Source organism: Archocentrus centrarchus, chromosome 6 (genome assembly GCF_007364275.1).
Source record: "Archocentrus centrarchus isolate MPI-CPG fArcCen1 chromosome 6, fArcCen1, whole genome shotgun sequence".
In the NCBI taxonomy this organism is placed as follows: Eukaryota; Metazoa; Chordata; class Actinopteri; order Cichliformes; family Cichlidae; genus Archocentrus; species Archocentrus centrarchus.
Genome location: NC_044351.1, coordinates 3,200,042 through 3,216,125, shown reverse-complemented (window position 1 = coordinate 3,216,125; position 16,084 = coordinate 3,200,042). Strand labels below are relative to the sequence as shown.

Sequence of the window (16,084 nt, the reverse complement as noted above, 5' to 3'; positions counted from 1 at the left end):
TACTGTAATGAAATAGAATAAAGACGACAGCAACAATACTGTCACAGTATTGTTGCTGTCGTCTTTATTCTATAAAAATAATAATATTAAGATTACACAATGCGCAACAGTACAGCGTGAGTCTGTACTGTACTAATCTGTATTACTCGGGCTTCGTACTATGGCTCCCCTTAGCAAAAAAAGTTTATTCAAGTGTACTATGAGTATACTTATTTTTTACTAAACCTGAGAAAGTATACTTGAAGGTCACTTTTTATAAACTATATTTTATATACTTAAGAATAGTAAAATGAAGTATACTTGGCTTATACTGAAAAGTATAAACAAAAGTCTAAGACTAAGTACATTAATACTAAGACTTACACTTATACTTTAATACTAAAACTTGGACTTATACTTTAGTATACTTTTTACATCTTTCTGCCACAAAGTACTAATACTTACTATATCTTGCTCCAAGTGCATAATAAGGTCAAGTCATTGACTCATGCTTAACATTTAATTTATATATTGATAATATAATGCTGGAGTTTAAAACTTTACAGTATATAGTATGTGTGCTCAATTGCATTATCTTTATGTACCTTAAAAATCATACACAAAAACAGAAAACCTTTGACTTGACTTTATTGATCAAGCTAGTCCCTTTCATAAGGGTTTGGCAATGGTGTTATGTACATAGTATCAGCTGTTTCAACAAGAACACATTTTGTTTTGATCATGTCAGGCCAAACAGCATTAACAGTTTCAGCTTTTTTCACAACATGTACGAAAGTACTTTGTACACTGATGTGTGAATCTTTACATATTTAATAAGTATAACTGATTTAATAAGTACCTCAACTAAAACACAACATAGTTTGCCACATGAACAAAAAGCAGGGATTTGATGTGAACATGTTTGTTTAAAAATAACCAAGTCAGTAATTAAACAAAATGTACCATCTTTCAAGCATGCAGCACTATTGTGTCTCTTCTTTAGTCTGTCATAATTTTGACTGTGATACACAAGTCCATTTACCAAAAAAACGATTCTAAGACCAAAAGCAGTTGCTTAGATTTCCACAATGGCAAGCCTATATGACATTTTTATACTTGTTTGCACCGGGGGGTGACCAAAACCTCTGACATTTTCATTTAGCATTTCACAATTTTCTGTTTTCCTTTTACTAAAGTAAAGTTCTTCAACAAAAGACTAAATTGAATGTGAGGGTGGAATCAAACCTGGAAACATTAGATTGAACAGTTTCAGTAAATGAGTAAGTGCTTTGCCTGTTAAGTTGTTATGCAGCACATAGGACATCAGCATCAATAAACTTTCTCCCTTTGAAACAGGTGCACCAGGATATAGGGGCTTGTCACCATCTGTGTGGTCTTCAATGCCCTATGGATATAGGAAAAAAAGATAGAAAAAGCATGTATAAATTAGAACGAGTAACAGTTAACACATACAGTGTGTATTATCATCATTATTATTATGTAGTACTGTCTCCAAATGTTCCAATTGTATGTAATGTGCGAATAGTAACTACTAACAATGTGTTATTGAACCACTGTCTACATACCACTGGAAATTCAGGTTCATTTCCTCTTGCACTCCCCTCCATCACGTCTTCGTCATCAGCATTTTCAGCTTCATCAATGGCAGTACCAATCAAGTCCTCTTCAGGATGTGGCAGAGCTTCATCATTTTACAAGTTGACAAGGGAAAAAGATAACTTGAAGTAATTAATTAAAAGATTAAAGGAAGCGTATATAAACTAACCCATAGAATGGTGCATTCACCTCTGAGACGTCCACATCCAACTGGCTTGTGGTTGGTTTCTCAGTGTCGAGTTCATCATCTTCATTTTCACTGCTGGAAGTGTTACTCCAGTGGTCTTCTGTGTCAGTGTGGTTATCTATATTATCATTCTACATGTGACCAAAGGAAAGAGAATAAAAAAATGTAACTTTTGCTTTTTTGTTAGCAATGTTGTCATTTGTCTACACTTTGGTTCAGCTAGAGGATAGCTCAAAATGCACATAAGTGTGGTATGAATGTGCTCAACCATTACAGCAAACCTCTAACTAAATGTATTGGAAAATGTGTGCACTATTGACACTTCCGTGAGAGTGTCACTGAAGGCCCTCTGAAGCATATTACTATGCTAACAAACTTGGCCTAGTGTATTCCCCCACCCTACCCCAATGTACCTCTTGAATGTCCATATCCAACAGGCTGTCCGTGGAAGAGCTCTCACTATCAAGTTCATCTTCACTGCTGGAATTGTTGAGTTCTTCCTCTCCACTGGTCGAAGTGTAAGTCATGTGACCATCTGTGTTGATGTCATCATGACTGATATTCTACAGTTTAACAAGAGAAAGACAATGAACAACTGAATGAATTAACTCCCTTTATGTCAAGTCCAATCATCAAATCATAAACAGAGTAAGTGTAAACTTTAATTTTCTGACAACTTCAGTGCTTTCCACCTCAACTGCTTATTGTGTCATGGGAGAAAAATAAGTCAGTAATGTGGCATATGACAGGTGCTTATGATAATGTACCTAGTTGGGGAGCTGAAAGCACAATTTAGGAAAGATTCTTAAACTTTAATCAAGCAGGATATGAAGATTACCCAGATACATGGGGGAATGTATACTGGCAACACAACAATTCCACTTAGACTGAAACTGTGCTTTTGCATATTTACCTGTTGAAGGGCAGAATCCAAAAGCCTAGGTGTGGAAGAGCTCCTACTGTTGACATCATCTGTAACTTCTCTATGGGAAGCAGTGGGCTGACTAATGTGATCTCGTGAGTTGTCCTGTAGTTCTGCCCTATCCTGAAAAGGTGGGGTGTTCAAACATAAATGTAAATTATTACTCAGGTCCTTTCATTCCCTTTGGGTATACTGAGTGCATTTAAGATCATCCCAACATATTTTGGGAAGTTGCCTCCGCATGAGACTGTACATAATGCATGGGTATCAATTGTCTTTGAAACTAAAACCAGATTCAACTTTCCCTATTCTGCCAACTTCATTGAAAAGAAATCTCACCTGCATTGTAAGCAGCTAGCTGCTAGCTGTGTTCAGATCTTACACATCAAACATTAAAACATAACAGTTTTAATAGACTCCTTGCATATAAACATTTTTACTACGGCTCACTTACTTCCGGTTACATTGGCTGCGTAACAATCACTGTAAAAGACAACTCACACAAACTTGCATTCGGACATTAGCTTACAAGTCTGTCACTCATAGTCAAACAAAAACGCTACCTTTAACGGTAGCAGCCATGTAATCTTTCATTTAAGATTACAAGCTGCTAACATTCCAACGTGATTAATGCGGCTAATGTAGCCTAACTGGAAACATCTGAGCAGTACAGAATTTTATGTGCGAGCAAATTCATTATCTGTTACTTACTTTTACTTTCCATCTGTACTTGGTAGTCCTTGGAATCTCTGCTGTGTAATCCTCTAAATATCTTTGATAAGGTCCACACTGTTTAGCCACGTTAGCTCTAATGAGCTAGCTCAGCTTCTTCCAGGTAGTATGCCACAGAAATTTCTGGTACGGCACTTCTGGCCATGGTCCCGCCCCTACCTGGCAGCCAATGGGAGCCTCCCAATTTTAAATTAGCGCTCACGCGCCAATTCAAGGTCTCCCTTGCAAAAAAAAAAAATAAATAACGGTCTCAACCAGTATCAACAAGGAAAGGAGAAGAAGGAGAAGACATATCCTAGATAAAATTGAATTTTCAGCATTAGATACCACAATGCCATTTGCCATTTATTATTTCAAGGACAAGACTGTGGAAGTTGGGAAGATTTTATGGATGAGTACTGACGACCAGCAACAATGTACGGTGGCCGGGAGGTGCAAACCAAAATTACAAAATCTGAAACACTTTTACAAGTGGCAAAACAAATTTACATTTTAGAAACAAAATCACATTTTAGAAAACAAATTAACAATACGAGAAACACTTTTACAAGTTCAGAAGAAATTAACATTTCAGAAAACAAATTAACATTTCAGAAAACAAATTAACATCACTCGAAACACTTTTACAAGTGGCAAAATCAACCGGAAAGGGTAGGTACTAATTCCAAGGCTGACCCGGAAGTGATAACGGAAGCGGGCATTTCAACCCAAGATGGACAGCAGTTCAGTGGCGTTTTGCCCGTTTTGCGGGGCACATATGAGTAGATTAACGCGGTTTTGTTTTTCTTGTGGACGGTCCTTAGAGTTTTTAAATGGGACAGAACAGACGGAAGGTCCAGAGGCACAGGGGATATGTCAACAGCCGGATAATGCTAAACAAAGTAAGTGCAGCATGGCGCTCGCTATCTGAAGTAGCCAATACGAATGAAAGCTATTAGTGTCATTGGTTAGCTCATTTTGTTTTTTGAGACAGAGCTTTGTTAATTTCAGCAGAAAAACCTTGCTCGTCATATAAACAGTTCCTGGAATACCGAAGCTCGAAGTCCAAAGAGCGTCAGTCTTTTAACTACGGGCCTAGAGGAAGACACCGGGCTAAAGAACAAAAACACGTCCAGGTAAGTTGTATAGTACTGATCGTGTAATCAGTACTGGACTGTCTGATTCGGCTCACTGTGAAACTGTGGTGGCACAAATTAGCTATTGAAGCTATTAGAAACTGCTGATAAATTTATGCACTTTCCTCACAGGTTTTTGAACTCCCAAAGATAAGTCTGAAAATGAAAGGTAAGTAGATTTTTGCATCTAGCCTTTTTCACAGAGAGAGAACCTTTCTAATGATTTATCAACCAAGAGGAATCTGTCATGTACTTGTTTACATTCTTATATGACTATTGTGGTAATCATTTTATTATTTTCATTGTGTTTAAGAGATGCACTGGGACATCAAGCTACAATTCAGCCAGGACAGGTAATGTCATTTTCAGACGTTCATCATATTCTGAAAACTGTGACATGCTGGTCAGATTTACCGATGATGCAGGTGTTTATGAGGAAGGGATTGACACAGGTGGTCCAAGATGAGAATTTTTTAACTCTGCTAATGAAGCACCTGAAAGACCGGCCAATTTTTGATGGACCAGAGGGACATCGGTTCTTGGTCTATAATGCAAATGGTATGCATAGGGTTAGATATGTGCTATACTAATGGATGGTTATTAGTAAACAGATATGTGACACAGAATATGTTTTTTTTTTTTTTTTTTTTTCCCCCAATATCTTAAAGTAAATAATGTATGTTTTCATTTTACAATATGAATTCATTCACAGCTGTTAGGGAGGATGAATACTTCCTGGCAGGACAGATGATTGCAGTTTCAGTTGTACATGGAGGTCCGGGACCCCATTTCCTGTCAGAAGATCTTGTACAGTATCTTGCTGGCCAGCCTTCATTCAAACCAACAGTTAATTTAATAACTGATGAAGAAATAGGGAAAGCTTTGCGAGAGGTGGGGATAACATAAATCCAGTGTGGTAGGACAGAGTTTAACATAGTTCCTGCACTGTTCAATGATGATGTTTAGTTCCCACACATATACATTTGCAGAATTATGAATTTATGGTATTGTAGGGTTACAGCATGCTATATATGTCACTAAATAAAAATGGTCAAGATTAACACATAGTTATTTAATGTGTTGGGTATGTCTCTTTGTCTTTCAGATTGAGAATGCTGCTACATTGGATGCTCTACAAGAATGTATCATGAGACACAGCACAATGTTGCAGACAGCAGGCTGTCTTAGACATGTGGCTGCTGTGGACGAAAAGACAGAAATTGTGGCCAACTACCTCCAGTGGTATATTTTTGACCGCAACTCATCTGTAATTGACAGGTAAGATATTTTTAATGATGTAATTTTCTTTTTTTTTTTAATGTAGGAATGTTTAGTTTGTAATGCTCCATGGCACGTGTATCTGTTATCAGTCACTGTGACAAACAATTTTGCCTTAGTGTGCAACATCTACATATCTGTGTAACAGTGTGTTCACTTTGTAGATTCAAAGATGGTCTTTCAGCTCTTCAGTTCCTGACTGCTCTACAGCAACACCCTACTTTGCTGACCCCTGTCCTGTGCCACTGTGAAAAGCGACTGACTGCCTTTGAGCTTGAGAGACTCTTCAAACCTCAACTCAGCCCTTCAGGGAGTAATAGGAGACTGAAAGAAAGCCAAACCTTGGCCTGCTGGGCAGACTATCTCCTTGATTGTGAAGGTTTGTAAGGTTTTATTTGTACCTACTTGGAAAACCACGTTAGCCTGGTATATTTGAACATTTATTTCTTTGCAGAAGGCGAGGCTGCTGTGTCTGTGGAAGACATTTTGATGTTTGCAACTGGGCTGACATCACTTCCCCCATCTGGCTTGGAACCACTGCCACAAATAGAGTTCCTGGATGACGTTCCACTCCCAATGGCAAATACATGTTCAAACTTGTTGAAATTACCATTTCTGGATTCATATAGTGTGTTTAAGTCACAAATGGACTTTGGAATTCAAAATAGTCCAGGATTTGGTTGTCTATAAACTATATAGCTAGATAACCATTAGAGTAGTGTTTTTCAAACCTGGTCATCCAGGCACAATGCCCTGCACGTTTTAGATCAGAGATCCTAATCCTGAATAACTGATTAACAGGCTTTTTTTTTTTTTTAAACTGCAATCATCTGAATCAGGTATGTTAAAGCAGGAAAACTTGGACTCAAAATGTTTTTTGTTCTTTGTTGGTATTATGTGCATTTAAAGGTGCAGTTACTTTTGTTAAAATACTTTAAAATTGCGGTAAGCAAGCATGTCTTTTTTTTTTTTTCCCCTCAGACAGCATTTGGACAATTGTTTTTCATTCATTTATTTCCAAATTTTAAATACTGAAACTGTGGGTGACAAGTTGTGTACATGTTCCACCATCATTACAATAAACTTCCCTTCAATTCATAGCTGAGCAATTTCTTTTAGTTTCAGATATAGTTCAGTTGAAGACTGCCACTGTTCTGGCTTCTGTAAATGATTGCGCTCCACTGCAAAGTCCAAGTATTCTTGCATGTTTGGGTCCCCACATGGAGCTCTTGTCAGATGAACGTCAGGAAAGGCATCCAGTTCAGTCATTTCGATTTTAAATCCACAGTCTCTGGAGCCAAACCTATATTACAGAGAAGATATGATTACATTTAAATTTATGATAAAATGGAAAATACCATCTATCACCAAAGTATTACCTGTGTGGTAAGTAGTAGAGCTCATTTGGCACTCCTCCTGGACATGATGCTGTTCTGGAGGGGCGGATCCTGTGACTGTTCCACAGTCTCATACACTCATCCAAGTCCCTCTGAATAACATCACCAAAGCAATATTTCAGCAGACACTGATGCTCGTGACTCCCATTTAAGTATCCAGCTTCTCTAAGGTCTGCAAATAGCTCCATCCAGAACTGACACCTATAAAAAAAATCAGTAATATAGTGTTATAATTTTCATATCCATGTTTAAACGATGGTCACTCAAAATGAATTTAAAGTATGAATACCACTTACCTTCCCTTTCTGAATATGGACCACCAGAACTCAATCCTCTGGTTGGTTGTGGATGAGCCATACATGTGGCTGGACGCTCCAGAGTAGTAGTCATTGTGGTGGTGGCGTAGCGTCCCGTTCTCCGTGCCGCAATCGGTTCTCAGTCTCATGGGGATGACACCGAGGTTTCGCACACATGACAGGAAATAGTGAGCGATCACAGATGGGTCATTATTTGTTGCGCCACATATAAGCCACAGTACTTTACGGGAAAATCCATCGATGCACCCTGAAAGTGCCAGACCGAATGGCTTGAGTTTATCATAACCATCCACGTGCCACATATAGTTCGGTCCCATGGAGTGGTAGATTCTTCTTATAAACCTTCTGCGTGCTCTCCTCTCGCACCCTTGAGGATTAAGCTCCCGGAGCAAATTCATTACATGATCCCTCCTCACTCGCAGATTGTACTTTTGTCTGAGTACCTGCCACATCATGCGGTAGCCAAACAGCTGTCCAGGTCCACGAAGTTCCACTCGTATTGCTCTAGTTATGACGTCGGTAGAGGACAAATCCTTTCTGCGATATAACCCGGCATCATTCAGTTTGCTTTTCAGCGACCTTAAGCTGATGTGTACACCGTGTAAACATGCCATCATGTCTACGATTACAGCGTATGAGTGACCCTCATTAAAATATCGTATGCACTGCTGCAGCATATCTGGTCGTTCTGTCTGTTCTGTGCCGTTTAAAAACTCTAAGGACCGTCCACAAGAAAAACAAAACCGCGTTAATCTACTCATATGTGCCCCGCAAAACGGGCAAAACGCCACTCGACTGCTGTCCATCTTGGGTTGAAATGCCCGCTTCCGTTATCACTTCCGGGTCAGCCTTGGAGTTAGTACCTACCCTTTCCGGTTGATTTTGCCACTTGTAAAAGTGTTTCGAGTGATGTTAATTTGTTTTCTGAAATGTTAATTTGTTTTCTGAAATGTTAATTTGTTTTCTGAAATGTTAATTTCTTCTGAACTTGTAAAAGTGTTTCTCGTATTGTTAATTTGTTTTCTAAAATGTGATTTTGTTTCTAAAATGTAAATTTGTTTTGCCACTTGTAAAAGTGTTTCAGATTTTGTAATTTTGATTTGCACCTCCCGGACACCGTAACAATGTCCAAAAGTAATCACTCAGTGCCCTGATCTAGAAGAAGAAGACGGATGGATGGAGATAAAGTGGGACATAAAAGGCAGAAAAAAGTCAGCTCCAGCCTTTTTCCCAGCAAAGGTTTTGATGGTTGGTGGTAAGTTGTTAATTGTATTGCTTCTCAGTTAGCTTCATAGCTTCATCTATACCCTATATGAAAAAGCTAAAGGGGTGTTCACATTGGCAGTTTTTTAATTACAGAAAATAAATACCTTGGTATGACACCAGTTGATTCTAAGTGACATTTCTTTATCATTTCTGGTGTGCATAAAACTTAACTCCATAGTTATATGATTTTTGTTTTGAGTTACACATTTTTGAATCTAGGTATGATCCATCAGTGGTGCAGCTGACTCTGTAAATGCAAGTAAATCATCATTACCATGGATGTTATTATATTTGCCTGTTATAAACATATAAAACTGAATTATAATTTTAACAGAAGAGAAAGAAGTCATCGTGTGCTGAAAAAGAGGGATGATAGAAGAGCTGAAGAAGCAGCTGGCAAACAAAATATCTTCAGAGGTAAAATGTTTGACTATTGTGGTATTTTGAGGTGAAGCAATAATTATGGTGTGGATTTTCTGCCTGATCCTAATTCTAGCTGATTCTTTGATTTCACGTGTTTTGGTGTAGTCAACTAACTCAAATGAGGAGTCATCAGATGAGGAGCAGGTGCCCAGAAACTGGAGTGGAGCACAGAAGAAAGTGAAAGAGCTTCAGAGAGATATCGAGAGCCTGAAAGCAGACTATGGGAAAGAGATACTAGATGCTGTGAGAGGTATTTTCTCTTTATCAATTCAAGAAGCCTAAAGCAAATTATAAAACAGCAGCTTTTAACGACTGAATATGTGCCTATACTGATTCCTGAAGTCAGACAAACACTGTGGGTGTGCAGGTCAGGCATAATGAACTAACCTGAAATTTTCATATACTCTCATACTGAAGCATTGAAATCTGAAAAAAAGAGACTCACAAATCACACAGACAAACAGTTCCTGGCAGGGAGAGCTGGGATCTGCTTCCAAGTGTGGAAAAAGGTCCACACCTGGCTTCAACCTGACATTTATAGGTTTTGGCTAATTCAGTCTCCTCCTGCTTCCTGTTTCTGCCTAATCAGCGCCACTTCCAGTCACGGTCTTCATAACAAAAATGACTAATTTAATGTTTTAAAATGGTCTCAAAACACAGTAATGACACAAAGCTTTTGTTGCCTTGTTTTCATTCCCTTTACAGAGCTTCCAGCAGTAGTGACAACGCTGAAAGAGATCTTAGAAAAAAATCACTGTTCAGATCTCAACTCCTGCTTCCACCTGGTCAACACCCACACCAGACCAACAAGTTTGACCACCCGCCTCTCCTCAAGTGTTGTCTGACCCTCATAATATGGTAAATACCTCAAAATGCATTGATAGGGTATGTGTTTATCCATGTGGGGAAATGTTTGTTATACAATTTCCCTCTACACCATGTGACTATACACATAATTTAAAAAGAAGCATATTAATCAACTTTGTGCTGGATGTATACAAATAATGATTGATTTGGAAATGCTATGATGATGCCCCCCAAATTTCTCATGTTATGGAGTTAGTCTATAGATTATAGGCCAATGCATATTCACTGCACTGATAAATGAATAGATTTACAAAGAAATTTTATATAATTGTTTCATCATTATTTGGTGAGTAATAGTCAAATGTTTTGCAGGTGCCTCTATATGCCAGGTTGTGATGTAAAAGTCCCAAGACTAAAGCTGAAGTCTCTGCGAACTGCAAGTTCAGCATTGTACATTGGGGGATCTTGCGGTGTTCATCTATGGTAGACACGCTGTCCAACTCAAGTTTGACCGGGAGGCAGTCAGGGGCCCACAAAGATGTGGAATCAAAACCACAACTGGATAACACCAAGCTTGATGCTATATTTGGTGAGTGCATTTAATTTAAGGCAAAACTGGAATAATAGGTAGAGACATAGTTATAATCAGACACTCACTCACACTATCAGTACTACAAATAAAATAAAATAAAAACAATACATACTAATGCTTCTGTATGATGGTAAACAATCGAGGCTTTTCAGTTGTCGTAAATTACAGAGGATTTACACGTGATGTCACTGCCAGCACGCTGTCCATTGTTTTGCCACTCAGTTGCACTCTGCCTTATTGAGTCTGACTGGCGTGTGATGTGTGTGCAATCCCTTTATAACAGTTTTTGCTGATTGCATTTAAGTTCAGAAATGTACCTGATAAACCATCCTCCCTGCCATGACATGTGTTAATTGTGGACAGTGAATAAGAATAACACTGAGGTAATGGTTTGTTCTGTATGTGTTTTTTCACTCACAGACCATGCCCAGGTGAAATCTCCTGACACCCACCATGCAAGATGTGAGACGAATCATAAGAAAGAAATGCAACAACATAAGCTACGCCAACAAGTAGATGAAAAGAAGTCATAAAAGTACAGATTTTGTTTCTGTCTTTTTTATTTTTGGTTCCAAAGGTGCGCTTTTCTTTTACCTTTTTTGACAAGGAAGGACTTTATTTCTCAGTTGAAGATGCTATGTTTACATTTTTACAAGCATATGCACAAGTTTTGCTTTACCACTTTTTACAAATAAGGACTTGATCTTGGAGAGACCATTATGCTCACATTTTTACATGCAAATGTGCACTTTTTCCTTTCATTTTCTCCAGTAAGGAAGAACTTGATTTCATAGGTCTTTGTTTTTGAAATGTTTGAAATCTTTGAAAATATATAAAACTTGTTTTCAACATTCTGTCTTGTGATTTTGTAAATGCATCACACTTTCATAAACTTTAAGAACACTTTAAGGAGTATATTTCCAGTATATAAATAGTAAGCTACAAGTAATGTGCCAAGCAAACTTAAAGTATAACAAATAAGCTAGTGAAATAACCAACATTTATAACAGTATACTTAAAGTATACAATAAAAATAGGGACTCAAAGTATATAACTAGTACAATGGCAGTATATCGATAAGTGTACTTGTGGTATACTTTAAGCATATGAGAGGGATATACCAAGTACATTGATAGTATATAGATGAGTGTACTTGTTGTATACTTTTGCAAACTTAAATGAACTTTAAAGTATACTTTCATAAACTTGAAATGTTCCAATTTAGTCTGAAAAAGTATTAAATTGGTATACTTTCTAGTACACTTAAAGTACATGGTCTATAGTATACTTGCTATACTTATACTTAAGTATACTTCATAAAATGAACTTAAGTATACTACTTTTTGCTAAGGGTCAGGTGAACAGAACCAGGGCACGAAGTGTCACACACTGTCTTCTCCAGGTCAGTTTTTTTCATAATCAAAGCTTATCGGTTTGGTTACAAAAACAATGTGCAAGAGACAGCAATGAACGCTGAGATCGTTTATTTTTTTCTTCATCAGTGTCTGACCATCATTACAATCATATTGTCCACGATCGACCCAAAAGATTAGATGCCGGAACGTGAAACTTTTCAGACATATAAATGCAAAGATGTTAACACCAGACATATGACTGTATTGTTTTACGTCATAAGGATAGAAATTTAACTAACGATGAATTAATGAAGGAACTACAGTACCCATGACCGCCAACGGCCACCTGGAAGCAGCGTTTACTCAAAGCTGTCATGCAAATCGGATTTCACACTGACCGGGAGCAGCCGCCCTGGCGTGGCCCCGGTACAAAAGGCCAAGGGTGACAGAGAGCGCTGGGATTAAGCATCAATACAATACGCCTGTTGATTGCTAGGCTGTGTTGTAAATGTAAGCGGAGCTGTCCATTAAAAACAATAGAAAGATGAGATTATAGTGGAGCAGTGAGTCTTGTCTAGAGGGACGGGCTGAGCTTGAAGTTCAGCCCGGGATCTCGGACAGGCTGTGAGCGCTGCATTGCCAGCGAAATTGGGTAAAAAATAAAATAATAATTCTGATCACCAGCCGGTTTGGCCTGGGAATGACCGGCCGGTTGGCGAAACCTCCCGATGGCCACCACGCCCCTGATTCTGTATATAATGAAAAGTGGGATTCCTGTTCAAGGATTGAAGCTAATCAATAAATTAATCATTTTAATGATTTTATGCCCATGTGACATGTAACATATATATTTCCCATGTAAGCTCAAGTTGTTTAGATAATCACCAAGGTTGGTGCCATCTGGAATGTCTTGCACCCCAGCAGCAAGATGCTGGCAATGCAACCCGGCTTAACCTGTAATCTGTTTTGGAAATGGCTCTTATTATATTATATTAAATTAGGAAAAAGACTCCTCATTTCCCTTGTCTTGTTTTCATTCTTGTCGATCAAAGAACACGCAAAAACCTAAAACCAGGAAAAAACCTTCACTGTTTATCACCCACAGCGTCTAAACAGTGCTGGAGGTCACTTTATGTAAACGGCAACATATTCTGTATACAGTACGTGTTAAATTCTGTGTTCTTACAGGTTCCTCTTTCAGAGGTCTGTCTGATAAAGTGGCGTTTGATTAAATGCAGAACCGTATTTGGTGCCATTGAGCAGGAATCCTCTGTGTCTGTCCGGGCTACGTTCATGATCTTACAGTATGAACAGCCAATAATAATAATGGAAAGAAAGACTCCGCGGTCATCTGGATGCCCAGCTGTGGAAATGTTTCCACATTTTCTTTTGTATATTGATGTAACCAAGACTGATAATAACTATATTAAAAGCTCAACAGAAGAGGACTGTCAGTGCTTCAGTCTGTCATCATTACTGGTCATCTGAAGGAAATGAGTTTTTATGAAGTTTCATGAGGTTCATGGTATATGTTTGTTTTTACTAAATGTACATTTACTTCCCTGAGAAATTGGTCTGAAAAATAACATAACTGATTGATTTGAAATGGTTTTATTAAATTTAATAATTGGACTCCTTATTCCGTTGTTTGGTGCCATTCCTGTTTAATAAACGAACATGCCGGAACCTGGGGGGATAGGCTGGTTTTTCAGGTTCCTTCCCATAGTATGCAGTTATGACCCGGTGAAATATTTAGCTTCTGTTTGAGATGGAAAAGTAAATGTAATACTTGAACTCCGTAGATCCGTTGTTTTGTGTCCTGCATGCCAGACGAACGGATGTGCAGATACCAAGAAAAAATTAGCCTTCGCCAAATGGCTCATTCTTAATACGCAATTATGCTAAGGCACACCTGGAAGCAGCGTTTACTAAGGCCTATCATGCTAATCGGATTTCACACTGACCGGGAGCAGCCGCCCTGGCGTGGCCCCGGTACAAAAGGCCAAGGGTGACAGAGAGCGCTGGGATTAAGCATCAATACAATACGCCTGTTGATTGCTAGGCTGTGTTGTAAATGTAAGCGGAACTGCCCATTAAAAACAATAGAAAGATGAGATTAAAGCGGTCATTATAGTGGAGCAGTGAGTCTTGTCTAGAGGGACGGGCTGAGCTTGAAGTTCAGCCCGGTGTTACACCAAATTCTGCGACCCATCATATTCTGCGACCACAGGGGGCGATAGCGTACATCCCTCTGCATGTACGTGCTGAATACCAGCGAGAAGGACACTATTTATGTAAACTGTGTAAGCACCAAAACAGGAGATTGTAAACCTTACGGAATATTATTTCATTCGCATTGACGAAGGAAATGCGTTTTTTTTATTTGACATTGAACACAGCTGGACGGACCGTTGCATTGAATGCTTTTATTCTATCGTTTGAAATACATAAACCCACTACTACCCATCGTTCAATAAATTGGTAAACGATAAATAAATGTTTCCAAGCACTTTTTTGGGAAGGGGTTCAAACGATTTAACAGATTTTCTGCCACCCAGCTCAGCTCTCATTCAGCACGTACATGCAGAGGGATGTACGCTATCGCCCCCTGTGGTCGCAGAATATGATGGGTCGCAGAATTTGGTGTAACACCGGGATCTCGGACAGGCTGTGAGCGCTGCATCGCCAGCGAAATTGGGTAAAAAAATAAAATATTAATTCTGATCACCAGCCGGTTTGGCCTGGGAATGACCGGCCGGTTGGCGAAACCTCCCGATGGCCACCACGCCCCTGATTCTGTGTCGACGAGCTGGATTCCTTTTTGTCATCCACAGCGTCTTGAGAGTGAAGCTCACTATATGTAAACGGCAACATGTTCTGTATACAATACATATTAAAGTCTTTGCTCTTACATTCCGTGTTTCAGAGGTCTGTCTGATATACTGTAAAATATACTGCTCAAAAATATTAAGGGAACACTTAACCAACACAACAGAACTACAAGGTGACCTGTTCTACCTCCTGAGCTACAGCCACCAGGAGGTTTGTTGTTGTTAATATAAGTAATATCATTTCCTCTGATATAATTAATTACCCTTTTGATGTTCAACTTGTATTGAATGCAACACGTGGCTGGACATTGATGTCTCTTGATGTCTCTTATAACATGCATTGAACAGTCTAGAGCCATTGAACTTGCTGGGGTTCACTTCAAAAACATAATATCTTCAGCAATCTCTGCTTAACGAGTTCATTACACTCCATATTTTAGTGGAAAAGTACAGTTAACTAATTTTATTTCGTAATGGGACAACATTTTTACCAAACATGAAATAATAAGTAGTGATTACTAAAAAGTTTAATTACAATTAAGATCTGGGTTAGGAGTGCATTTGCTTCATTATGTCTTTTGGTTTCGCTGTGTTTCACACTACACAATCAATTTCAAAATGTTGGGTAGTGTAAATTGTGCTTGTTTTGACTTTGAGTGAAGATTATCATGACCAAAACGCACGTTGTCACGGTAACATGGTTTTTATTTTACATGAAAATGTTTGTACATGCAAACAATATATCAATACACAAACATTTCCCAAAGTGGCACCAATACATTCTGACACCCCTTATAATCAGTATGTTTCAGCAAAATATGTGTATGTCATTTATCACACGGTTTTATTTTCCACTCTGCCCCCCCTTCTTCTTAACTATAAGCCGCAGAACTTCGTGCAAGCCAGTAATAATTCGGTTACAGAAATCCGGAGTAACCCGCGTGGTCCAAAATAGTCGTATTGCTTCAATAAGTTCCTGTTTTGTGCCAGGCTTTGCTTCTTTACGGATGAAGTCTTTCATGGAGTGCCAAACAAGCTTGATGGGATTTAAATCGGGCGATTCAGCCGGAGTTTTCACCCAGTTGATTCCCTCCGATGCCATGCATGCTGAAGCGGCAGTGTGCTTTGGGTCATTGTCCTGGAAGAAACGGTGATTCTGGCCAAAGTGTTTCCTTACATATGGGGCAGAGGCTTCTTTAATTATTGTCTCTTCAAAATACTGTCTGTCCATTATTCCCTCAAATATGACCATGGGACCTGCGCCGT

The 16,084-nt window shown here is 38.7% G+C and overlaps 1 protein-coding gene and 2 long non-coding RNA genes across 8 annotated transcripts; 2 read left to right on the top strand and 1 right to left on the bottom strand.

Moving 5' to 3' along the window:
- Positions 1–750: 750 nt before the first annotated feature.
- Positions 751–3,546, bottom strand: LOC115782285 (uncharacterized). Of its 2 annotated transcripts, XR_004020128.1 has the most exons (6): positions 3,417–3,546; positions 2,697–2,828; positions 2,197–2,346; positions 1,786–1,914; positions 1,566–1,681; positions 751–1,384 (listed from the first exon to the last, which is right to left on the bottom strand). It is a non-coding gene; the product is annotated as an uncharacterized LOC115782285 (long non-coding RNA). The 2 variants fall into 2 exon arrangements; XR_004020127.1 differs by having other exon boundaries at positions 1,566–1,914.
- Positions 3,547–3,975: 429 nt separating this feature from the next.
- LOC115781239 (G2/M phase-specific E3 ubiquitin-protein ligase-like) lies at positions 3,976–6,901 on the top strand. 5 transcript variants are annotated; one of them, XM_030730772.1, is made up of 8 exons: positions 3,976–4,318; positions 4,457–4,552; positions 4,685–4,721; positions 4,866–5,110; positions 5,265–5,443; positions 5,658–5,830; positions 5,995–6,209; positions 6,285–6,901. In XM_030730772.1, exons 4-8 carry the CDS (start codon positions 4,909–4,911, stop codon positions 6,518–6,520), a joined length of 1,005 nt encoding a protein of 334 aa, XP_030586632.1. In that variant the 5' UTR covers positions 3,976–4,318; positions 4,457–4,552; positions 4,685–4,721; positions 4,866–4,908; the 3' UTR covers positions 6,521–6,901. The 5 variants fall into 5 exon arrangements, 4 of the variants coding, with proteins under 4 accessions (XP_030586632.1, XP_030586631.1, XP_030586630.1 ...); XM_030730771.1 differs by having other exon boundaries at positions 4,431–4,552; XM_030730770.1 differs by having other exon boundaries at positions 4,428–4,552.
- Positions 6,902–8,672: 1,771 nt separating this feature from the next.
- On the top strand, positions 8,673–11,337 carry LOC115781240 (uncharacterized). The gene is made up of 5 exons (XR_004020067.1): positions 8,673–9,227; positions 9,339–9,483; positions 9,939–10,091; positions 10,413–10,629; positions 11,053–11,337. It is a non-coding gene; the product is annotated as an uncharacterized LOC115781240 (long non-coding RNA).
- The last annotated feature ends 4,747 nt before the right edge of the window (positions 11,338–16,084 follow it).